We start from the raw sequence: 26,398 nt of genomic DNA, 5'->3' as shown, positions 1-26,398 counted from the left end.
GCTCATGCCTGTAATCCCAGCACTTTGGGAGGCCGAGGCGGGCGGATGACAAGGTCAGGAGATTGAGACCATCCTGGCTGACTCGGTGAAACCCCATCTGTACTAAAAATACAAAAAATTAGCTGGGCGTGGTGGCGGGCACCTGTAGTCCCAGCTACTCGGGAGGCTGAGGCAGGAGAATGGCATGAACCCGGGAAGCGGAGCTTGCAGTGAGCTGAGATCGGGCCACTGCACTCCAGCCTGGGCGACAGAGCGAGACTCTGTCTCAAAAAAAAAAAAAAAAAAACAAGCCCAAGTATAGATACTGAACTAAAAGAAGCACTGCCAAACCCAGAAACTTTGGAGAAAAGGGGTAGTTAAGTTTCAGCATAAATTACTTTTCAGACTATCACAAATGTAAACTCGGTTCCTTGTATTATTTCTTGATAGTTTAGGCACTCAGGGCTCATTTCCTAATAACTAAAGAGTTCTGATTGTCTCCTTCACCCAGTCTACTCTTCTAAAACAAGGAAAGGGACATGAATTCATCATAGGTCAGGATATTAAGAGCGTTTTTAAATGTGAGGCAAATCCTCATGAAAACGGGTGCTGTGGTGGCCAAAAGCAACATTTCAGGAATGTATCTGGCTAGGAGTTGAGTGCATATTTCAGAGAAATTTCATTGGTCACAATGCTTTACCAAGGATTTAGCTTGAAACTGTTACATTCCTAATCCCCCTATGCTTGTGCCTGGCTCAGAGTCAAAAGGCAAAAATTTAATTTTAGTTTGGCCTTATGTCTCATTTGCCCTGAGCCTTCTTTTCAGGTCTGTTCAGTGCTGCTATTTCAAAATACGTCTAGAGAATAGGTTAAATGAGATTAGGAAAAGAACTGCAGTATGCGTAGGCATTTACTTGTTTAGAATTATCCTGAAAAAAAAAAAAAGTTACTTTTTTACTATAATACCCGTCTCTCTTGAAATTTAAAAAAGTAAAGAGGAGGCTGGGCACGGTGGCTCATGCCTGTAATCCCAGCACTTTGGGAGACCAAGGCAGGTGGATCACGAGGTCAGGAGTTCAAGACCAGCCTGACCAACATGGTGAAACCCCATCTCGACTAAAAATACAAAAAAATTAGCCGGGTGTGGTGGCAGGTGCCTGCAATTCCAGCTACTCGGGAGGCTGAGGCAGAAGAATCACTTGAACCTGGGAGGCAGAGGTTGCCGTGAGCCAAGATCACACCATTGCACTCCAGCCTGGGCAACAAGAGCGAAACTCCACCTCAATAAATAGATATATAAATAAAATTTTTAAAAAGTAAAGAGGAGGTAACTAGTTGAATATGTGCTGTGTGTCCAAGGTACTGTACTGTTTTATATAATTATTTCATTTAAAAGCTTAAGAAAACAGGGATACATGGGAGGCTTCTGTGATATCTGAAATGTTTCATGTGTTGAACTGGGTAGTGATTACACAGGTATATGCAAATATAAAAATTAAACATTCATTGAGATGTACACTAAGGATTTTTGCATTTTTTTTCTTTCTTTCTTTCTTTCTTTCTTTCTTTTTTTTTTTTTTGAGATGGAGTCTCACTCTGTCACCCAGTCTGGAGCACAGTGGCATGATCTTGGCTCACTGCAACCTCTGCCTCCCAGGTTCAAGCAGTTCTCGCGCCTCAGCCTCCCGAGTAGCTGGGACTACAGGCACGTGCCTCCACACCGAGCTAATTTTTGTATTTCTTGTAGAGACAGGGTTTCACTGTGTTGGCCAGGCTCGTCTCAATCTCCTGACCTCCTCAAGTGATCTGCCCACCTCTGCCTTCCTAAGTGCTGGGATTAAGGGTGTGAGCCCCTGCACCCAGCCCATTTTCTGTATTGTATACCTCAGTGTTAAAAGGGCCAGGCATGGTGGCTCATGCCTATAATCCCAGCACTTTGGGAGGCTGAGGCAGGAGGACTGCTTTTGAACCCAGGAATTCGAGATCAGCCTGGGCAACGTAATGGGACTCCCATCTCTTAAAAAAAAGAGAAAAGAAAGAAAAAGAAAAAAGTAAAAAAATCCTAAGACTTTATTCATTGAGATTTATTCCTTATTTACAGTTTCCACCATCTGTGTTCTTCAGGCCATTCCTTTTTTTTTTTTTTTTTTTTAAATAGAGACAGGGTCTGACGATGTTGCCCAGGCTGGTCTTGAACTCTTGGGCTCAAGCGATCCTCCCGCCTCAGCCTCCCAGAGTGTTGGGATAACAGGTGTGAGCCACTGCGCCCAGCCCATCCTAACTCTTTGCTTAGCTCTATTCATTTAGTAAGTTTGTGAGGAGGAAGGATTCTAGATTCTCCTATTACAGCAGGATAGGTGAGAGTAAAACAAAATGGAAAGAGTTTTTACTAAAGATGTCCCATGGAAAGTTAACTGTTAATAGGAAACTACTTTCCATGTCCATTCTGGAGGTAGTATCAGTTTTCAGATTGACTTCCTCATAGTCCTGACATTCTATTTTATGCTTCTTAGTATTTCTTTTTTTTTTTTTTTTTTTTGAGACGGAGTCTCGCTCTGTCGCCCAGGCTGGAGTGCTGTGGCGCGATCTCGGCTCACTGCAAGCTCCGCCTCCCGGGTTTACGCCATTCTCCTGCCTCAGCCTCCGAGTAGCTGGGACTACAGGCGCCCACCACCTCGCCCGGCTAGTTTTTTGTATTTTGTAAGAAGAGACGGGGTTTCACCGTGTTCGCCAGGATGGTCTCGATCTCCTGACCTCGTGATCCGCCCGTCTCGGCCTCCCAAAGTGCTGGGATTACAGGCTTGAGCCACTGCGCCCGGCCCAGTATTTCTTAAATGAAAAGAATATTCTTTCTCGCTTTTTTTCTTCATAAGGGAGTAAAAATCAAAAGTACCTAAAATTGTTTTGATTAGCTTCTTCTATATTATCTCTTTGTTACTAACAAGGCAGTGCATGAGAATTCCGTTCAGTCTGTTCTCCCAAATACAGTGCCTTCTGTCTCCATCTTCCTAATTTCCCTATCCTAAATATTTGCAGATCTGGAGTCCATCAGCCATTTTATAAAATGAGGCGGAAAGTTTTTTGCCCGTGCTTTTTTTCTTCCAAGTTTCGGGTCTAAAAACATGTGTTGGCAGTTTGGAAAAGGAAACTAAAAAGCAGCTTTTTTTTTTTATTTCTTTTTCTCTTCCCCTGTTACTCTGTAGCAGGTTTCTCAACAAACACAACTGATATTTTGAGTTATGCAATTCTTTGTTTTGGGAGGCTGTCCTGTGCACCATACAATATTTATGAGCATCTCAGGCCTGTACCTTCTAGAGGCCAGTAGCATCCTCCCAGTTGTGACAAACAAAAATATCTCCAAACATTGTCAGATGTCCCATGGGGGACAGAGTTGCCTCTGGTTGAGAACCACTGCCACATACTATAAACTGCATTTAAAGAAAATGGATTTAGGAGGAAGATTTAAGATTGGTACGTGATTAAAATTCCCGTGGATCTTGGAGCATATTATCTAGATTAGAGCTGTCCAAAAGAAATATAATGGGCCGGGCGCGGTGGCTCAAGCCTGTAATCCCAGCACTTTGGGAGGCCCAGACGGGCGGATCACGAGGTCAGGAGATTGAGACCATCCTGACTAACGCGATGAAACCCCGTCTCTACTAAAAAAACACAAAAAACTAGCCGGGCGAGGTGGCGGGCGCCTGTAGTCCCAGCTACTCGTGAGGCTGAGGCAGGAGAATGGCGTAAACCCGGGAGGCGGAGCTCGCAGTGAGCTGAGATCTGGCCACTGCACTCCAGCCTGGGCGACAGAGCAAGACTCCGTCTCAAAAAAAAAAAAGAAATATAATGCAAACCACAAATGTGAGCCACATATGTTTTAATTTTCTAGTAGCTACATTAAAAAGTGTAAGTAAACAAGTGAAACTAATTGTAATAATATATTTTATTTAACTTGGTATATCCAAAATAGTATCATTTTGACACGTAATCAACATAAAAATTAACAAGATATTTTACTAAGCCTTTGAAATCCAGTGTGTGTTTTGATTTTCAGTACATTTCAATTCAGACTAGCCACATTGCAAGTACTCAATAGCTATGTGTGGCTAGTCGCTACCATATCGGATAGTGCAGATCTAGATGATCTTAGTCTCCAGATGGGGGTGCAAATTAGTCTTGGCATAAAGGAGAGGAGAAATACTGTCCTGATTTTGTATTAACCCTTCTTCTGCCTTGGAGATGGTTATTATATTTACCCTACAGTGAGGACGAGTGTGTTCCCTGAGTGAGTGGCTATTTGCCAAAACCTTAGACATAGGTAATGCCAAAGAACAAAGAAAGATCCTTTAAGGGTATTAACAAATGAGGGGCTGGGCACGGTGGCTCACACCTGTAAATCCCCACACTTTGAGAAGCCAAGGCTGGCAGATCACTTGGGCTCAGGAGTTCAAGACCAGCCTGGGCAACATGGTGAAACCCCGTCTCTACAAAAAATACAAACATTGCCCGAACATGGTGGTGCATGCCTGTAGTCCCAGCTACTCGGTAGGCTGGGGTGGGAGGATTGCTTAAGTCTGGAGGGTGGAGGTTGAAGTGAGCCAAGATTGTGCCACTGCACTCCAACCTGGGCAACAGAGCAAGACCCTGTCTCAAACAAACAAGAAAACAAACCAATGAGGGAACTAGATTTTTTAATGGGAAGTAATTTAAAAAGGAAGTATTTTGGGGAGTCCCTTCACCCATTTTAATTCAAAAGAATATATTTTTACTTAGGTCAAGATTTTCATCACTTAATAACACTTTAGCTATTTTTAGCCAGGCACAATGGTGTGTGCCTATAGTTCCAGCTACTCAGGAGGCTGAGGCAGGGACTCACTTGAGCCCAGGAGTTCAGGAACAGCCTGGGCAACATAATGAGATCCCATCTTACTAAAAAATACTATGATAGTAATTTTAGCTATTTTAATTGAGAAATTGCTTTCAGAAGGATGGTTTCCTAAGCATGAAGTGTGTGACTAATCTAGAGAATTTCTTTTTTTCTTATGGGGGTCCATCCCACCCTTCCCTTGCCATGAGTGAGGGCTCACCAAGCACCCACAGCCCCCTGGCTTAGGCCCACTCACCCCAGCTGTGGCCAAGGACAGGAGAACTGGGACTCAGTATTCTAGAGAATTTCTGAAGTGTTAACTCTTAATAAATGAGAGAAAATATAAGGACTATGTAAACATAGGCAGATTAGCAATCACTTTGGGGTTTTTTTGTTTTTTTGAGACACAGTCTTGCTCTTGTTGCCCAGACTGGAGTGCAATGGCATGATCTTGGTTCACTGCAACCTCTACCTCCTGGGTTCAAGCCATTCTGCACCTGGCCTGGCGATCACTTTGACAGAAAGCGTCAGTAAACTCTTATTCTCCCTCTAGGCATTTAAGATAAGAATTGTATTAGAAATAGGTTTCACCATGTTGCCCTGCCTGGTCTCAAACTCCTGCACTCAAGCGATCCACCTGCCTTGGCCTCCCAATGTGCTAGGGTTACAGGCATGCACCACCATGCCCAGCCTAGAGTAATATTTTTAAATTCATGAAATACATAGGATTACAAAGGAAACTAATGATACTATAATATGGTTTTCAAAAATATATGAAAAAAAGACCGGGCCACTGCGCCGGCCAACATAAGTACATTTTGAAAACTTACAGCCCTGCATAATCTACTACTTGTCATATCTCCTTAAAATTATATTTTTTGACTGGGTACAGTGGCTCACACCTGTAATTCCAGCATTTTGGGAGGCCAAGGTGGGTGGATCACCTGAGGTCGGGAGTTCAAGACCAGCCTGGCCAACATGGTGAAACCCCGTCTCTACTAAAAATACAAAAATTAGCCAAGTGTGGTAGCAGGCACCTGTAATCCCAACTATGCAGGAGGCTGAGACAGGAGAATCACTTAAACCTGGGAGGTGGAGGTTGCAGTGAGCCGAGATTGTGCCATTGGACTCCAGCCTGGGCAACAAGAGGGAAACTCTGGGCGGAGCAAGATGGCCGAATAGGAACAGCTCCAGTCTACAACTCCCGGCGCGAGCGACACAGAAGACCGGTGATTTCTGCATTTTCAACGGAGGTACTGGGGTCATCTCACTGGGGAGTGCTGGACAATCAGTGCTGGTCAGCTGCTGCAGCCTGACCAGCGAGAGCTGAAGCAGGGCGAGGCATTGCCTCACCTGGGAAGCGCAAGGGGGAAGGGAATCCCTTTTCCTAGCCAGGCGAACTGAGACACACAACACCTGGAAAATCGGGTAACTCCCACCCCAATACTGCGCTTTAAGGAAACGGGCACACCAGGAGACTATACCCACACCTGGCCGGGAGGGTCCCACGGCCACGGAGCCTCCCTCATTGCTAGCACAGCAGTCTGCGATCTAAACACAAGGCAGCAGCGAGGCTGGGGGAGGGGCGCCCGCCATTGCTGAGGCTTAAGTAGGTAAACAGAGCCGCTGGGAAGCTCAAACTGGGTGGAGCTCACAGCAGCTCAAGGAAACCTGCCTGTCTCTGTAGACTCCACCTCTGGGGACAGGGCACAGCTAAAAAAACAACAGGGGAAGCAGCAGAGGCCTGTGCAGACCAGAACGACTCTGTCTGACAGCTTTGAAGAGAGCAGTGGATCTCCCAACACGGAGGTTGAGATCTGAGAATGGACAGACTGCCTGCTCAAGTGGGTCCCTGACCCCTGAGTAGCCTAACTGGGAGACATCCCCCACTAGGAGCAGTCTGACACTCCACACCTCGCAGGATGGAGTACACCCCTGAGAGGAAGCTTCCAAAGTAAGAATCAGACAGGTACACTCGCTGTTCAGCAATATTGTATCTTCCGCAACCTCTGCTGCTGATACCCAGGCAAACAGGGTCTGGAGTGGACCTCAAGCAATCTCCAACAGACCTACAGCTGGAAGTCCTGACTATTAGAAGGAAAACTATCAAACAGGAAGGACACCTATACCAAAACCCCATCAGTACGTCACCATAATCAAAGACCAGAAGCAGATAAAACCACAAAGATGGGGAAGAAGCAGGGCAGAAAAGCTGGAAATTCAAAAAATAAGAGCGCATCTCCCCCTGCAGAGGAGCGCAGGTCATCGCCAGCAACGGATCAAAGCTGGTCAGAGAATGACTTTGACGAGATGAGAGAAGAAGGCTTCAGTCCATCAAACTTCTCAGAGCTAAAGGAGGAATTACGTACCCAGCGCAAAGAAACTAAAAATCTTGAAAAAAGAGTGGAAGAATTGATAGCTAGAATAATTAATGCAGAGAAGGTCATAAATGAAAAGACAGAGATGAAAACCATGACATGAGAAATACGTGACAAATCCACAAGCTTCAGTAACCGACTTGATCAACTGGAAGAAAGAGTATCAGCGATTGAGGATCAAATGAATGAAATGAAGCAAGAAGAGAAACCAAAAGAAAAAAGAAGAAAAAGAAATGAACAAAGCCTGCAAGAAGTATGGGATTATGTAAAAAGACCAAATCTACGTCTGATTGGGGTGCCTGAAAGTGAGGGGGAAAATGGAACCAAGTTGGAAAACACTCTTCAGGATATCATCCAGGAGAACTTCCCAAACCTAGTAGGGCAGGCCAACATTCAAATTCAGGAAATACAGAGAACACCACAAAGATATTCCTCCAGAAGAGCAACTCCAAGACACATAATTGCCAGATTCACCAAAGTTCAAATGAAGGAAAAAATCTTAAGGGCAGCGAGAGAGAAAGGTCGGGTTACCCACAAAGGGAAGCCCATCAGACTAACAGCAGACCTCTCGGCAGAAACTCTACAAGCCAGAAGAGAGTGGGGGCCAAAATTCAACATTCTTAAAGAAAAGAATTTTAAACCCAGAATTTCATATCCAGCCAAACTAAGTTTCATCAGTGAAGGAGAAATAAAATCCTTTACAGATAAGCAAACGCTTAGAGATTTTGTCACCACCAGGCCTGCCTTACAAGAGACCCTGAAGGAAGCCCTAAACATGGAAAGGAACAACCGGTACCAGCCATTGCAAAAACATGCCAAAATGTAAAGACCATCGAGGCTAGGAAGAAACTGTATCAACTAACGAGCAAAATAACCAGTTAATATCATAATGGCAGGATCAAGTTCACACATAACAATATTAACCTTAAATGTAAATGGACTAGATGCTCCAATTAAAAGACACAGACTGGCAAACTGGATAAAGAGTCAAGACCCATCAGTCTGCTGTATTCAGGAGACCCATCTCACATGCAGAGACATACATAGGCTCAAAATGAAAGGATGGAGGAAGATCTACCAAGCAAATGGAGAACAAAAAAAAGCAGGGGTTGCAATCCTAGTCTCTGATAAAATAGACTTTAAACCATCAAAGATCAAAAGAGACAAAGAAGGCCATTACATAATGGTAAAGGGATCAATTCAACAGGAAGAGCTAAGTATCCTAAATATATATGCACCCAATACAGGAGCACCCAAATTCATAAAGCAAGTCCTTAGAGACTTACAAAGAGACTTAGACTCCCATACAATAATAATGGGAGACTTCAACACTCCACTGTCAACATTAGACAGATCAACGAGACAGAAAGTTAACAAGGATATCCAGGAATTGAACTCATCGCTGCACCAAGCGGACCTAATAGACATCTATAGAACTCTCCACCCCAAATCAACAGAATATACATTCTTCTCAGCACCACATCACACTTATTCCAAAATTGACCACATAATTGGAAGTAAAGCACTCCTTAGCAAATGTAAAAGAACAGAAATTATAACAAACTGTCTTTCAGACCACAGTGCAATCAAACTAGAACTCAGGACTAAGAAACTCAATGAAAACCGCTCAACTACATGGAAACTGAACAACCTGCTCCTGAATGACTACTGGGTATATAACGAAATGAAGGCAGAAATAAAGATGTTCTTTGAAAGCAATGAGAACAAAGATACAACATACCAGAATCTCTGGGACACATTTAAAGCAGTGTGTAGAGGGAAATTTATAGCACTAAATGCCCACAAGAGAAAGCTGGAAAGATCTAAAATTGACACTCTAACATCACAATTAAAAGAACTGGAGAAGGGCTGGGCGCGGTGGCTCAAGCCTGTAATCCCAGCACTTTGGGAGGCCAAGACGGGCGGATCACGAGGTCAGGAGATTGAGACCATCCTGGCTAACACGGTGAAACCCCGTCTCTACTAAAAATACAAAAACTAGCTGGGCGAGGTGGCGGGCGCCTGTACTCTCAGCTACTCGGGAGGCTGAGGCAGGACAATGGCGTAAACCCGGGAGGTGGAGCTTGCAGTGAGCTGAGATCCGGCCACTGCACTCCAGTCCCGGCGACAGAGCAAGACTCCGCCTCAAAAAAAAAAAAAAAAAGAACTGGAGAAGCAAGAGCAAACACATTCAAAAGCTAGCAGAAGGCAAGAAATAACTAAGATCAGAGCAGAACTGAAGGAGATAGAGACACAAAAAACCCTCCAAAAAATCAATGAATCCGGGAGTTGGTTTTTTGAAGAGATCAACACAATTGACAGACCACTAGCAAGACTGATAAAGAAGAAAAGAGAGAAGAATCAAATAGACGCAATAAACAATGATAAAGGGGATATCACCACCGACCCCACAGAAATACAAACTACCATCAGAGAATACTATAAACACCTCTACGCAAATAAACTAGAAAATCTGGAAGAAATGGATAATTTCCTGGACACTTACACTCTTCCAAGACTAAACCAGGAAGAAGTTGAATCCCTGAATAGACCAATAGCAGGCTCTGAAATTGAGGCAATAATTAATAGCCTACCAACCAAAAAAAGTCCAGGACCAGATGGATTCACAGCTGAATTCTACCGAGGTACAAAGAGGAGCTGGTACCATTCCTTCTGAAATGATTCCAATCAATAGAAAAAGAGGGAATCCTCCCTAACTCATTTTATGAGGCCAACATCATCCTGATACCAAAGCCTGGCAGAGACACAACAAAAAAAGAAAATTTTAGACCAATATCCCTGATGAACATCGATGCAAAAATCCTCAATAAAATACTGGCAAAACGGATTCAGCAGCACATCAAAAAGCTTTTCCACCATGATCAAGTGGGCTTCATCCCTGGGATGCAAGGCTGGTTCAACATTCGCAAATCAATACACGTAATCCAGCATATAAACAGAACCAAAGACAAGAACCACATGATTATCTCAATAGATGCAGAAAAGGCTTTGACAAAATTCAACAGCCCTTCATGCTAAAAACGCTCAATAAATTCGGTATTGATGGAACGTACCTCAAAATAATAAGAGCTATTTATGACAAACCCACAGCCAATATCATACTGAATGGGCAAAAACTGGAAAAATTCCCTTTGAAAACTGGCACAAGACAGGGATGCCCTCTCTCACCACTCCTATTCAACATAGTGTTGGAAGTTCTGGCTAGGGCAGTCAGGCAAGAGAAAGAAATCAAGGGTATCCAGTTAGGAAAAGAAGAAGTCAAATTGTCCCTGTTTGCAGATGACATGATTGTATATTTAGAAAACCCCATTGTCTCAGCCCAAAATCTCCTTCAGCTGATAAGCAACTTCAGCAAAGTCTCAGGATACAAAATTAATGTGCAAAAATCACAAGCATTCTTATACACCAGTAACAGACAAACAGAGAGCCAAATCATGAATGAACTTCCATTCACAATTGCTTCAGAGAGAATAAAATACCTAGGAATCCAACCTACAAGGGATGTAAAGGACCTCTTCAAGGAGAACTACAAACCACTGCTCAGTGAAATAAAAGAGGACACTAACAAATGGAAGAACATACCATGCTCATGGATAGGAAGAATCAATATCGTGAAAATGGCCATACTGCCCAATGTTATTTATAGATTCAATGCCATCCCCTCAAGCTACCAATGAGTTTCTTCACAGAATTGGAAAAAACTGCTTTAAAGTTCATATGGAACCAAAAAAGAGCCCACATTACCAAGACAATCCTAAGTCAAAAGAACAAAGCTGGAGGCATCACGCTACCTGACTTCAAACTATACTACAAGGCTTCAGTAACCAAAACAGCATGGTACTGGTACCAAAACAGAGATATAGACCAATGGAACAGAACAGAATCCTCAGAAATAATACCACACATCTACAGCCATCTGATCTTTGACAAACCTGAGAGAAACAAGAAATGGGGAAAGGACTCCCTATTTAATAAATGGTGCTGGGAGAATTGGCTAGCCATAAGTAGAAAGCTGAAACTGGATCCTTTCCTTACTCCTTATACGAAAATTAATTCAAGATGGATTAGAGACTTAAATGTTAGAACTAATACCATAAAAACCCTAGAAGAAAACCTAGGTGGTACCATTCAGGACATAGGCATGGGCAAGGACTTCATGTCTAAAACACCAAAAGCAACGGCAGCAAAAGCCAAAATTGACAAATGGGATATGATTAAACTAAAGAGCTTCTGCACAGCAAAAGAAACTACCATCAGAGTGAACAGGCAACCTACAGAATGGGAGAAAATTTTTGCAATCTACTCATCTGACAAAGGGCTAATATCCAGAATCTACAAAGAACTCAAACAAATTTACAAGAAAAAAACAACCCCATCAAAAAGTGGGCAAAGGATATGAACAGACATTTCTCAAAAGAAGACATTCATACAGCCAACAGACACATGAAAAAATGCTCATCATCACTGGCCATCAGAGAAATGCAAATCAAAACCACAATGAGATACCATCTCACACCAGTTAGAATGGCAATCATTAAAAAGTCAGGAAACAACAGGTGCTGGAGAGGATGTGGAGAAATAGGAACACTTTTACACTGTTGGTGGGATTGTAAACTAGTTCAACCATTATGGAAAACAGTATGGCGATTCCTCAAGGATCTAGATCTAGATGTACCATATGACCCAGCCATCCCACTACTGGGTATATACCCAAAGGATTATAAATCATGCTGCTATAAAGACACATGCACACGTATGTTTATTGCGGCACTATTCACAATAGCAAAGTCTTGGAATCAACCCAAATGTCCATCTGTGACAGACTGGATTAAGAAAATGTGGCACATATACACCATGGAATATTATGCAGCCATAAAAAAGAATGAGTTTGCGTCCTTTGTAGGGACAAGGATGCAGCTGGAAACCATCATTCTTAGCAAACTATCACAAGAAGAGAAAACCAAACACCGCATGTTCTCACTCATAGGTGGGAACTGAGCAATGAGATCACTTGGACTCGGGAAGGGGAACATCACACATTGGGGCCTATCATGGCGGGGGAGGGGGGAGGGATTGCACTGGGAGTTATATCTGATATAAATGACGAATTGATGGGTGCTGACGAGTTAATCGGTGCAGCACACCAACATGGCACAAGTATACATATGTAACAAACCTGCACGTTATGCACATGTACCCTAGAACTTAAAGTATAATAAAAAAAAAAAAAAGCTAAACTCTGTCTCAAAAAAAAAAGGGGTGCGCTGTGGCTAACACCTATAATCCCTGCACTTTGGGAGGCCAAGGCAGGCGGATCACCTGAGGTCGGGAGTTCGAGACCAGCCTGACCTATATGTAGAAACCCCTTCTCTATCAAAAATACAAAATTAGCCAGGCATGGTGGCGCATGCCTGTAATCCCAGCTACTTGGGATGCTGAAGCAGGAGAATCACTTGAACTCGGGAGACGGAGGTTGCTGTGAGCTGAGATCGTGCCATTGCACCCCTGCACTGCAGCCTGGGCAACTGAACAAGACTCCGTCTCTCACACACACACACACACACACACACACAAAATATATATACATATGTATATGTGTGTGTGTGTATATATATGTATATGTGTGTGTGTATATATATGTGTATGTACATGTATATATACATACACTATTCTCTCGTTCCCCCAAACCCACACTCTTTTTTTTTTGAAATGGAGTTTCACTGTTGTTGCCCAGGCTGGAGTGCAGTGGCATAGTCTCGGCTCACTGCAACCTCCTCCTCCCTGCTTCAAGCAATTTTCCTGCCTCAGCCCCAGTCCGCTACGTAGCTATGAGTATAGGCACGTGCCACCATGCCCGACTAATTCTGTATTTTTAGTAGAAATGGGGTTTTATCATGTTGGCCAGTCTGGTCTCGAACTCCTGACCTCAGGTGATCCACCTGCCTCAGCCTCCCAAAGTGCTGGGATTACAGGCATGAGCCACCGCACCCGGCCACTTTTTTCTTATGGAAACATCTGTAACTGAAAAAGATGGTGCCTGGAGTTTACCAACAATAGAGAAAACTAAAGTTCTTGGCTAAATTTTACCACATTTTATTCAGTTTTGTCCTAGATCAATCAGAAACCCACTGAGGCTTTTTTTTTTTTTTTTTTTTAAGGCAGGGTCTTGCTCTGTCGCCCAGGCTGGAACTCAGTGGTGGGATCTTGGCTCACTGCAAACTCCACCTCCCGGGTTCAAGCAATTCTCATGCCTCAGTCTCCCAAGTAGCTGGGATTACAGGCACCCACCACCATGCCCAGCTAATTTTTGTGTTTTTTGTAGAGATGGGGTTTCGCCATGTTGGTCATGCTGGTCTCGAACTCCTTACCTCAAGTGATCCACCCGCCTAGACCTCCCAAAGTGCTGGGATTACAGGAGTGAGCCACCACTCCTTTTTTGAGAAAGGTTCTCACTGGAGTACGGTGATGTAACCACAGCTCGCTACAGCCTCGACCTCCTGGGCTCAAGTGATTTCCCCCACCTCAGCCTCCTGAGTAGCTGGAACATGGGTGAGCATCACCACACCCAGCTAATTTAAAAATTTTCTGTGGCGGGCATGGTGGCTCATGCCTGTAATCCCAGCACTTTGGAAGTCTGAGGTGAGTGTATCACCTGAGGTCAGGAGTTCAAGACCAGCCTGACCAATATGGTGAACCCCCATCTCTACTGAAAATACAAAAATTGGCCAGGCACAGTGGCTCATGCCTGTAATCCCAGCACTTTGGGAGGCCAAGGCGGACGGATCACGAGGTCAGGAGATTGAGACCATCTTGGCTAACACGGTGAAACCCCGTCTCTAGTAAAAATACAAAAAAATTAGCCCGGCGTGGTGGCAGGCACCTGTAGTCCCAGCTACTCGGGAGGCTGAGGCAGGAGAATGGCGTGAATCCGGGAGGTGGAGCTTGCAGTGAGCCGAGATCACGCCACTGCACTCCAACCTGGGCGACAGAGCAAGACTCTGTCTCAAAAAAAAAAAAAAACAAAAAAAAAACTACAAAAATTAGCCAGGAATGGTGGCATGCGCCTGTAGTCTCGGCTACTCAGGAGGCTGAGACAGGAGAATTGCTTACACCTAGGCGGCAGAGGTTGCAGTGAGCGGAGATTGCGCCACTGCACTCCAGCCTGGGCAACAGAGCAAGACTCCGTCTCAAAAATAAATAAATAAATAAAAATAAAAAATGTTTGTATAGAAATGGGGTTTTGCCAGATTACCCAGTCTGGTGTTGAACTCCTGGGCTCAAGCAGTCTGTCCACCTCAGCCTTCCAAAGTGCTGCAATTAAAGGCATGAGCCATTGCGCCCAGCCTAGGATTTTGGATCTTAAATTGGCTTTAGTTGTAAATTCAGGTAAATAAAGTAGTAGAAACAGTTTGGTGTTGCTTTCCTGACAGGGAGAAGCTGGATGGGGCCAAATCCTGTGTATTTTGTTTGCAGTCAAGAAGAGCTGTGGAAAAGAAGGCTAAATGTATAGTATTTGGTGAGAAGTATACACGTGATGAAGAAAGTAAAAAGAGGACTAGCCAGTCACCATTTTTAGAAGCAAAAAGGCAAATAGAACCATGTTTCAGAGCCTCACTGTGAAGGAGCTGTGGAAAACTGCAGCATCCAGGCTGTAACTGTGTTGCAGGCATGTTTTAATGAAGGAATATGGCCAGGAGCCTCAAAAGGACTTTTGAGAATATTATTTTTTTGAATTACGGCTGTTCATCTGTTCCCTTCACTCTCCCCCTTTTAAGAAGGGGTTGGAGCATAAATTATTGTCCAGTAACCCTATTTTAGTCATAAACTGGATAGACTTAGCCCACTTTTCTTTATTGTCCTTTCACCCAAATCCCAAACAAATAAAATCTCTATACCATCTCCCTTTCTCTTTCCTCATCCTACCTACAGGCTCCTCCCTACCCCTAAAAAAAATATTTTTTGCTAGCATTTTTGTTCTACCATTATGTAGTCATCAGCATTGTGCTGGCCTTTTTATGGCTGATGGAGCCCAGGCGGGCTGCCCAATGAGGGGAGACAGCATTTGGCCGATGGGGCTGGTATGTGCCGTTACTGGCCATTGGGCCTTCGTCCTCTATAGCTCCATCCTGGCTCATTAAAACTCTGAGCCAAATAGCCATGCAGGCGCCTGCTGCAGCACTGTAGGGGCCAAGAAGTTAAATGGTTCTCCTAATCCTGCATAATTTATCTCCCTGTTAGCCCCCTCATAAAAGAATCCAATTCAGCCCTACCATGGAGGGCTTCATTCTCAATTTCCTGTTTTTGTGATGGCCAACTAGTGCCCAGCCCTTCCCTTTTCTCTTTATTATTATTATTAAAAATTGTTTCCCTTTGTTCAATACGAGTTTGCCTTAATGTTTTTTTCATTTGGAGCCTCCTATTTGGACCCCACTTCAACAATCTGTCCACTTCTGTTGTTTGGACCTGATATTACAGAGCAGTTGGTGGTGTGGTCTTCCCCTTCTCCTCTTCTCCCTGCCCTCCAGCACCCTTTTTTCTCCATCTTTTCTCCTCTTCCAGTGTTTTCTCCCTCTCCAGTTCTTCTTTCCAGGGACCAATCTCATTGCAAGATGTTTGGTAGGACATTTTAAAAGGGCACTGAATCAGGTTTTTGTTTTTTCACATCTCCATTTCTGTTTTGTTTCAGAGATTTACAAACGAGGACCACCTGGCAGTTCATAAACACAAGCATGAGATGACATTGAAATTTGGCCCAGCCCGAACTGACTCAGTCATCATTGCAGGTATTTGCTGCCCCAAAAGCCACGTGCCTTGATATCACCAGGCAGTTAAGATTAATACCAGAGACCAGATGTACTGGGAGCTGTACTCCCTTTCTCCCATTAAGAGCCCTTATGTGATCTGTATTTAATCAGGAAAAAGGAACACTAAAAGCTCCCAAGTTTCTATTGTACCCTCCACTCTGTTTTTAATAACAAGATTGTGTTCTGTGGTTTTTGAGGGTAGGTGTGTTGAGGTTTCCTCTCAGTTTTTTTCAGTCTGTTACCGTCTTACTTTCTGTTTATTAAGACTTTGAAAGATTTACAGACAAAAGATGCCTTTGACATTTTCCCTACCCACAGCAAAGGGGTGAACAAAAGAATGCAAAAAAAAGCCAACCTCGCCTGGTTGCTTCTCTTCCACTGGGTGTCAGCTTTCCTCCAGCAGGCAGACTGTCAGTTCATAAATTCAACTTCCCTTAACCCAGACACCATTGAGGGCACGTTTCCAAAGCTCAAACAAGACATTTAGTCAGTGGGACTTTTCTAAGCCAATCTGGGTGACCTGGAACCTCTCAGCAGTTGTTTTACATACTGTCTTGCTTGTATATGCCATTCTCAAAGGAGCCCTCTTAGCAACTGCTCTCAAACCAGGTAGCAATTCTGCTGTACCATTTTCAGCCAGACAGACATACAAACCAAAGTGAGCTTTTTCTTTTGATCCATGAGAGGTTCTGATTTACCTCAATCTAAGTAAGCTTAACTCAATATTTAATTCCTAGGGTATTTAGTTGGTGGTTATATTACATTAGTTAATAACTCAGATAAAACCGAGTTTCTCTAAGTATTACTGGCCAAAATGCTACCATAGACATGGAGAAGGAGAGACAGAACTTCCTCATCATACTTCTATACATGATGAAAGGGACTTGCCACTTGCCTTTACAGGCATCCTATTCCTCATTAATTCAGCAGGTATTTATTTCATGTCTACTATATACACCAGGCACGTTTGCTAGGAGCGTGTAGATTTGTAATCCTTAGGAAAAGGACGTAAATGGGAACACTGTCATCAATGATCCGTAAGAAAACCTGGGGAAGGTCAGGTGTGGTGGCTCATGCCTGTAATCCCAATGCTTTGGGAGGCCAAGGCAGGAGGATTGCCTAAGACTGGGAGTTCGAGACCAGCCTGAGCAACATAGAGAGACCTTGTCTCTACAAAACATGTTTAAAAATTAGCTAAATGTGATGATGCATGGCTATAGTCCTATCTACTTGGGAGGCTGAGGTGGGAAGATTGCTTGAGCCCAGGAGTTTGAGGTTATAGTGTGCTATGACCATGCTCCTGTACTCTAGCCTTCACCACAAAGCAAGACCCTGTCTCTAAAAACAAAAGGGAAACCTGGGAGAGATCTTAGGGAATAGTGGATAGGGTATACATATAGGTAAGACATAATTAATTCAGGGCATATATTCATTAAAAAAATTGTATTTACAGACAAGTATAAGTGAATACTACAAACAATATGAATACTAAATGAGCTAATGTTAAGTAGAATTAATCAGAAGTTTATTTGAGAGGTAAATTTGGGGCAAGGTTATAAAGTTGGAGAGGTTATTCCAAATGGGTGGAAGGGTCTACACCAAGTCACCAGGGGTGGTAAGAGAAGTCGCTCCAGGATGGTCTCAAGGAGAAAACGTGTTCACCTGTTACTATTTGCTTTCAGTTCCGGAATGCTCATCTTGTTGCACATGACTTCAGCTATCATATATCTATGCTGGTAATTCTCACATCTCCACTTAAGACCTGGTGTGTCATATGTATCCCAACCCCTTATGTGAACATTTTTACTTGGCTGTCTTTCAAGTCTTTATGTCAGTGACTGAACTTAACCTCCTTGTCTCCTAAACCAGCTCCTTCTTTGTTATTCATTAGTATCTCAAAATCTTGAGTTGTTTTATTCTTCAAATTCTTTCTATTCTATTCCTTCTTATTCTCCCTACCATCACCTTCTTTATGCTTGGATTCCTCTAAAGTCTTCTAGCTGGCCTCCTTGATTAGTCTCTCATTCTAATCTATGTTGCATACATATTATTGAAAAGCCAGTCTTCCTTAAATTCTACTCTTCTAGTCAAGTCAAAAATCTATCATTATTTTCCTATTTTCTCTTTATTTATATTTATTTATTATTTATTTATTTATTTTTTGAGATGGGGTCTCACTCTGTCGCCCAGACCGGGGTACAGTGGCGTGATCCCGGCTCACTGCAACCTCCCCTTCCCAGGCTCAAGCAATTCTCCTGCCTCTGTCTCCTGAGTAGCTGGGATTATAAGCGTATGCCACTACCGCTCGGCTAATTTTTGTATTTTTAGTAGAGACGGGGTTTCACCATGTTGGCCAGGCTGGTCTTGAACTCCTAACCTCAAATGATCCACCTGCCTCAGCTTCCCAAAGTGCTGGGATAACAGGCGTGAGCCACCGCCCTGGGCCCTTTTCTCTTTAAAGCTACTTAAGCCTGGACGTGGTGGCTCACACCTGTAATTTCAGCACTTTAGAAGGCTGGCGCAAGTGGATCACCTGAGGTCAGGAGTTCGAGACCAGTCTGACTAACATGGTGAAACCCCATCTCTACGAAAAATATAAAATTAGCTGGGCATGGTGGATCACGCCCATAATTCCAGCACTTTGGGAGGCTGAGGCAGGCAGATCACAAGATCAGGAGTTCAAGACAAGCCTGGCCAACATAGTGAAACCCCGTCTCTACTAAAAATACAAAAATTAGCCAGGCGTGGTGGCAGGCATCTGTAGTCCCAGCTACTCGGCAGGCTGAGGCAGGAGTATTGCTTGAACCCAGGAGGCAAAGGTTGCAGTAAGCTGAGATCACACCACTGCACTCCAGCCTGGACAACAGAGCAAGACTCCATCTCAAAAAAACAAAAACAAAAAAATACAAATACAAAATTAGCCGGGCATGATGGTGCATGCCTGTTGTAATCCCAGATACTTGGGAGGCTGAAGAAGGAGAATTGCTTGAACTCAGGAGGCGGAGGTTGCAGTGAGCTAAGATTGTGCCCTTGCACTCCAGCCTGGGCAACAAGAGCAAAACTCTGTCTCAAAAAAAAAAAAAAAGAAAAGAAAGAAAGAAAGGGCTATTTATACCTAGATTTTCAGGCTCTTCATAACCTAGCACCATGGCATTCACCCAAGTTTTCCAAGTTTTAATTTTTTTTTTTGTTTTGGGGGGTATTTTTTTTTCTTTTTTTTTTTTGAGACGGAGTCTTGCTCTGTCACCCAGGCTTGAGTGCAGTGGTGTGATCTCGGCTCACTGCAAGCTCCGCTTCCCAGGTTCACGCCATTCTTCTGCCTCAGCCTCCCGAGGAGTAGCTGGGACTACAGGTGCCCACCACCCCTCCCAGCTAATTTTTCTGTATTTTTAGTAGAGACGGGGTTTCACTGTGTTAGCCAGGATGGTCTTGATCTTCTGACCTCATGATCTGCCCGCCTCAGCCTCCCAAAGTGCTGGGATTACAGGCATGAGCCACCGTGCCCGGCCATTTTGGTGGGTATTTTTTGGAGACAGAGACTCTGTTGCTCAGGCTGGAGTGCAGTGGCAAAATCACAGCTTACTGCAGCCTCAAACTCTTGGACTCAAGCCATCTTCCCAACTCACCCTCCCCAGTAGCTGGGACTACAGATGTACACCACCACACCCAGCTAATTGTTTTATTTTTTGTAAAGATGGGTTCTAGCTTTGTTCCCCAAGTTAGTCTTGAACTCCTCGCCTCAGGCAGCCCTCTCGCCTCAGCCTTCTTCCAAAGTGCAGGGAGGCGTGAGCCACCATGCCCAGCCAAGTACTTATTTTTGTACACTATGATGCTTTCCTCATATATTAGTTTTATTTCCTCAACTAGAAAGCATTCTCAACTGAGCACTGTGGCTGACACCTATAATCCCAGTACTTTGAGAAGCCCAGGTGGGAGGATCACTTGAGCCCAGGAGTTAGAGGCCAGCCTGGGCGACATAGCAAGATCCCATCTCTAGAAAAAAATTTAAAATTAGCCAGGTGTGGTGGCACATGCATGTAGTCCCAGCTACTTGGGAGTCTGAGGCAGGAGAATCACTTGAACCCAGGAGTTCAAGGTTACAGTGAGCTATGATCATGCCACTGCATTCCAACCTGGGTGACAAATGGAGACCTTGTTTCTAAAAAAGAATAAAGAAAGAAGAAAAAAGAAAACGTTCTCTGGGGCCTAGCGACACAGTGGCTCACACCTGTAATCCCAGTGCTTTGGGAGGCACAGGTAAGAGGATTGCTTGAGGCCAGGAGTTCAAGGCCAGCCCTGGGCAACATAAGACCTATCTTAACGAAAACTTTTAAAAATTAGCCTCAGGCTAGGCACAGTGGCTCACACCTGCAATCCCAGCATTTGGGGAGGCAGAGGCAGGAGGATTGCTTGAGGCCAGGAGTCCAGGAGCATCCTGGGCAACACAGTGAGGCCCCTCTCTACCAAAAAAACTTAGCTAGGCATGGTGGCACTTGCCTGTACTCCCAGCTACTCAGGAGGCTGAGGTAGGAGATCACTTGCATTCAGGAGTTCAAGGCTGCAGTGAGCTATGATTGTGCCACTGCCTTCAGCCTGGGTGACGACAGAGTGAGACCCTGTATTTAAAAATACATACATACATACATAGCTATGATCATACCACTGCACTCCAGCCTGGGTAACAGAGTGAGACTCTGTATCTAAAAATAAATACATCATATATACATACATAAAATTAGCCGAGCATGGTGGTGCACACCTGTAGTTCTAGCTACTTGGGAGGCTGAGACAGAAAGATTGCTTGAGCCCAGGAGTTCAAGGTTTCAGTGAGCTATGATCATGCCATTGCACTCCTGGATGACAGAGCAAGACTGTCTCTTAAAAGAAAAAAAATGGGCAAGTGTGGTGGCTCACACCTGTAATCCCAGCACTTTGGGAGGCTGAGGTGGGCGGATCACTTGAGGTCAGGAGTTCAAGACCATCCTGGTCAACATGATAAAACCCCATCTCTATTAAAAATACAAAAATTAGCCAGGCCTGGTGGTGCACACCTGTAATCCCAGATACTTGGGAGGCTGAGGCAGGAGAATCACTTGATCCCGGGAGGTGAAGGTTGCAGTGAGCCAAAATTGTACCACTGCATCCAGACTAGGTGACAGTCTGAGACTCTGTCTCCAAAAAAAAAAGAAGGCTGGGTGCAGTGGCTCATGCGTCTAATCCCAGCACTGTGGGAGGCCGAGGCAGGTGGATCATGAGGTCAGGAGATTGAGACCATCATGGCTAACACAGTGAAATCCTGTCTCTACTAAAAATACAAAAAATTAGCCAGGCATGGGGCAGGTCCCTGTAGTCCCAGCTACTCAGGAGGCTGAGGCAGGAGAATGGCGTGAACCTGGGAGGCGGAGCTTGCAGTGAACGGAGATCACACCACTGCACTCCAGCCTGGGCGACAGAGCAAGACTCTGTCTCAAAAAAAAAAGAAAAGAAAAAGCCAGCCTGGGCAACATGGTGAAACCCCATCTCTACAAAAAATACAAAAATTAGTTAGGCATGATGGCGCATATCTGTAGTCCCAGCTACTCAGGAGGCTGTGGTGGGAGGATCACTTGAGCCTGGGAGGTGGAGGCTGCAGTGATCCAAGATCGTGCCACTGCTTTCCAACCTGGGTGGGAAAGTGAGATCTTGTCTCAAAAAAAGAAAAAGAGGCCGGGTGCGGTGGCTCATGCCTGTAATCCCAGCACTTTGGGAGGCCAAGGCAGGTGGATCACTTGAGGTCAGGAGTTTGAGACCAGCCTGGCCAATGTGGTGAAACCCTGTCTCTACTAAAAGTACAAAAAATTGGCTGGGCATGGTGGCATGCACCTGTAATCCCAGCTACTTGGGAGGCTGAGGCAGGAGAATCACATGAACCTGGGAGGTGGAGGTTGCAGTGAGCCAAGATCACACCACTGCACTCCAGCCTGTGAAAGAAAAGAAAACATCATCTTAATTTTCTACAGCCAAAAGCCATGTTTTCTTTTTTCTCCTGTTTTTTTTTTTTTTTTTTTTTTTTAGACAGGTTCTGGTTCTGTCACTAGGGTGGACTGCAGTGGCGCAATCTTGGCTTACCGCAACCTCTGCCTCCCAGGCTTAAGCCAGTCTCTGAAAAAACTAGGATCACAGGCATGTACCACCACACTGGTTAATTTTTGTTGTGTTTTTTTTTTCTTTTTTCTTTTTTTTTTTTTTTGTTTTGAGACGGAGTTTCACTCTTGTTGCCCAAGCTGGAGTTCAATGGTGCAATCTTGGCTCACCGCAGCATCTGCCTCCCAGGTTTAAGCAATTCTCCTGCCTCACCGTCCCAAGTAGCTGGGATTATAGGCATGCACCACCATGCCTGGCTAATTTTGTACTTTTAGTAGAGACAGGGTTTCTCCATGTCAGTCAGGTTGGTCTCAAACTCCCGACCTCAGGTGATCCACTCGCCTCGGCCTCCCATAGTGTTGGGATTACAGGTGTGAGCCACCTCACCAAGCCAATTTTTGTATTTTTTGTAGAGATGGAGTTTCACCATGTTGCCCAGGCTGGTCTTGAACTCCTGAGCTCAAGAGGGGATCTACCTGCCTTGGCCTTCCAAAGTGCCGGGATTGCAGGCCTTAGCCACTGCCCCCAGCCTAAGAGCCATGTCTTAAATCTGGGCAATACTCTTATATTCCTATCCCTCCCCTCCCCCAAACATATACACAAGTGTATGCATGTAGCACCAAAACATATAGAAAGTATTCAGTAAAAACTTACTGATTTTTTTGGCTAGGCGCGGTGGCTCACACCTGTAATCCCAGCACTTTGGGAGGCCAAGGCAAGTGGATCACCTGAGGTCGAGAGTTCGAGACCAGCCTGACCAACATGGAGAAACCCCGTCTCTACTAAAAATATAAAATTAGCTGAGCACAGTGGTGCATGCCTGTAATCCCAGCTACTCGGGAGGCTGGGTCAGGAGAATCCCTTGAACCTCGGAGGCAGAGGTTGCGGTGAGGCGGAGGATGCAGTGAGCTGAGATAGCACCATTGCACTCCAGCCTGGGCAGCAAGAGGGAAACTCTGTGTCAAAACAAAACAAAACAAAAACTTACTGATTTTTTTTTAGGATTCGTTAGAGCAGGTTCAGGGTTCTCTGATATATTTTCAGTCTGTTTGTTCACAAACCAGAGCCATTTGAAAGTTAGAGGCCACCTGCAAAGTGAGGAATTAGGTTTAACACAGGGGAGCCTTTAAAAAACCAGAAACGAACCTGAACAGCAGGGCGCAGAAGTTTGTTTGAGCCTCATATCAAAGGTCTGAAAGTCCCTCCTCTGCCATAGCCATGCCCTTAGCTGCCCCTTCCTGTTCCACTTGAGTTGTGATTTTGGGTATGCCCTTAAAGTACTCTCTAAGCATAAAGGATGATATTACTTCTACTCACCCAGGGATGGAGGGAAAGTGGCTTTATCGTTAGCCAACCAAAGCTGCCAGAGAACCTTTTAAAACTATTTTGAGAAGTAGTGGTAACTTTTCCAAACACTCTGATTCAGAAGAGGTTTTGTTTAAATTTTTTATAAAAATCGTGCTGTTTCCATGGAAAGTCCCACTGTACTCTTTTCAACTGATCAGGCTAGAAGGGGTATGGTTTTTTTGTGTGTGTTTTGTTTGTTTGTTTGTTTTGAGACAGAGTCTCACTCTGTTGCCCAGGCTGGAGTGCAGTGGCAGTAATCTCGGCTCACTGCAGCCTCCACCTCCTAGGTTCAAGGGATTCTCTTGCCTCAGCCTCCTGAGTAGCTGGGACTACAGGCGCCTGCCACCATGCCCACCTAATTTTTGTATTTTTTGTAGAGACGGAGTTTCACCATGTTGGCCAGGCTGGTCTCAAACACCTGACCTCAAATGATACACCCGTCTCAGCCTCCCAAAGTACTGGGATTATAGGCGTGAGTCACTGCGCCCGGCCAAGAAGGGGTGATTTTAACCCCAGGTCTCACTCCTTAAAATATCATTTAAACATTGTTCTCTATTTTTGTCATTCTAGTGGTTTGGGGTATGAGATGAATCCCTGAAGTAGCATGCCAAGGAAAGCTATCGTAATAGAGTTAGGATCTGTGAACTAGATTCAGGTCTAAAGAAGCAGGATTGGGAGGGAGAAGCTCAAATGTAAAATTCAGGTTGCTTAAAAAGTTCCAATGGTTTACCAAGAGCCTTTCTCTTCCCGAGGGCAGAGGCACAGTGTTGAGGAGAGATTCGTGCAGCCCCTGTGGGCATATTTTGGCTGGCAAAACTAAATCCAAATATCCTGGTTTCGGGAACTTGCTCTGGGCCTAGGTCTCTGTGAAATTAGGTCTGTTGTTTGCAGTTTCCTTTTCCAGCTCATGATCTTGCTGTCTTACTCCTCAGCCCCTAGATTTGCCTGGAATCCTTCAGAAGGTAACAGACCATTATTACCTCAGTGACCACTGAAAGACAAGGCACTATTTCTTTTTTTTTTTTTTTTTTTTTAAGACAGAGTCTCACTCTGTCGCCCGGGCTGGAGTGCAGTGGCCGGATCTCAGCTCACTGCAAGCTCCACCTCCCGGGTTCACGCCATTCTCCTGCCTCAGCCTCCCGAGTAGCTGGGCCTACAGGCGCCGCCACCTCGCCCGGCTAGTTTTTTGTATTTTTTAGTAGAGACGGGGTTTCACTATGTTAGCCAGGATGGTCTCGATCTCCTGACCTCGTGATCCGCCCGTCTCGGCCTCCCAAAGTGCTGGGATTACAGGCTTGAGCCACCGAGCCCGGCGGCACTATTTCTTACTTGGTAGCTTTAGTCAGCAAACTCAACCATCTGATCCTCAGTTTCTTCTCATCAGATTTTAACATCCATCTGCTTTTTCTGCTCACTTCAGATCTAGCTAGCAGGGAGTAAGTTTACAAAAGAAAACATTGCTCAACTATACTTGGTTTTCATATCTAGAGGTTTCACAAAACTGTGTCACCTGTGTGGGTAGTTTGGTTTGGTTGGAGGTAAACGAGGTAAAACTAGCACTGAGAGAAAAGTGGGTACATGGATAGTCACACAACAAAACGCTGTTCTGTCTTCCCCCTGCTGGCTTTGAGGCAACACAACACAGACACCCTCTGGTGGCCTAGCACCAGCCTTCACCTACTAGAGCTCCATTAAAGCAAATTTGCCCTAACACAAAGACTCTATCTCCCAATCAAAAAGTACAAATGCATTATCTATATACTATTTAATATCAAGTTTTAATTTCAGATCAAAACTAAAACAGTTTCCTTTTCTTTCACATCTACAGATCAAACTCCTACTCCAACTAGATTCCTGAAGAACTGTGAGGAGGTGGGACTCTTCAATGAACTAGCTAGCTCCTTTGAACATGAATTCAAGAAAGCTGCAGATGAGGATGAGAAAAAGGCAAGAAGCAGGATTGTTGCCAAAAAACTGGTGGTATTCAGAGCTAGGCTATTTTCATTGTGCTTTGGGATAATGTTCTTAATTGGTTAAAACACAAAATCATGGGCTTAGTAGAGTAAAACCAGATAGTAGTCACTAATCCCAGTCAGCCATTCAGGTCTTTAGGAGTTCCAGATGATGGATCAGCACAAGTCTGTTGTCACTGAAAATTAGTCCTCTTGTTCTTCCAGGGGAGTATTAGTTTAATAATCTGTTTTTAAAAAAATATTTGTATTATAAATATGTTGAAGATGTTAAAAGGTGATAAATTACTCAGATTTTGTTAGATAACATATTCGTTGCCAAATCCCACTCTTTCCTGAGCTGATCAGACTTCTCAGCTGCACTGTTTTTTTGAATCAGCAAGTCAATAAACATTTATCAAATTTCCACTCTTCTTTGTTTCAGTATATGTGGTTTTTGCGTTTAAGTAGCTTTCTACTTTTATTCAAAGTATTAAAGATAAGGATGTTCTTACTGTCTTTCAAAGGAGATCACCCAGGATGGTGAAAGAACTAGAAACTATGTTACTTCAGGAACTTTTAAAGAAATCGAGTGGCCAAGCACATTGGCTCATGCCTGTAATCCCAGCACTTTGGGAGGCCAGTGTTTCAGGAGTTCAAGACCAGCCTTGGCAATAGCAGGACCTCCATGTTTACAAAAACAGTTTTAAAGATTCATCAGGCATGGTGGTGCATGCCTGTAGTCCTAGCTACTCGGGAGACTGAAGCAGGAAGACTGCTTGAACCCAGGAGATCAAGGCTGCAGTGAGCTATGATTGCACTACTGTGCTCCAGCCTGGGTGACAAAGCCATACTCTGTCTCTAAGAAAAAAATAATAATAATAGGGCCAGGTGCAGTGGCTCACGCCTGTAATTCCAGCACTTTGGGAG

At 44.3% G+C, this 26,398-nt stretch overlaps 1 protein-coding gene across 6 annotated transcripts in view; it reads left to right on the top strand.

Annotated features, from left to right (window-relative positions):
• LOC111541925 (cyclic AMP-dependent transcription factor ATF-7) overlaps nt 1–26,398 on the top strand; it is a 134,580-nt gene that overhangs the window by 70,861 nt on the left and 37,321 nt on the right. For 4 of the 6 annotated variants that reach the window (XR_002731401.2, XM_023210930.1, XM_023210931.2 and 1 more), the window contains 2 exons: nt 15,932–16,028; nt 25,348–25,466. Coding sequence is in view for 5 of the 6 variants with exons in the window: in XM_023210930.1 (XP_023066698.1) it covers nt 15,932–16,028; nt 25,348–25,466 (216 nt within the window). In the remaining variant the exon portion in view is untranslated. Of the gene's footprint in view, nt 1–14,675; nt 14,762–15,931; nt 16,029–25,347; nt 25,500–26,398 lie in introns of all 6 variants that reach the window. The other 2 variants (XM_026454656.2, XM_031936310.1) reach the window with 2 other exon arrangements.

The sequence above is a fragment of the Piliocolobus tephrosceles genome, chromosome 10 (genome assembly GCF_002776525.5).
Source record: "Piliocolobus tephrosceles isolate RC106 chromosome 10, ASM277652v3, whole genome shotgun sequence".
NCBI classification, from domain to species: Eukaryota; Metazoa; Chordata; class Mammalia; order Primates; family Cercopithecidae; genus Piliocolobus; species Piliocolobus tephrosceles.
Note: the sequence above shows the minus strand (reverse complement) of the source record. Positions and strands in the feature narration are given on the sequence as shown.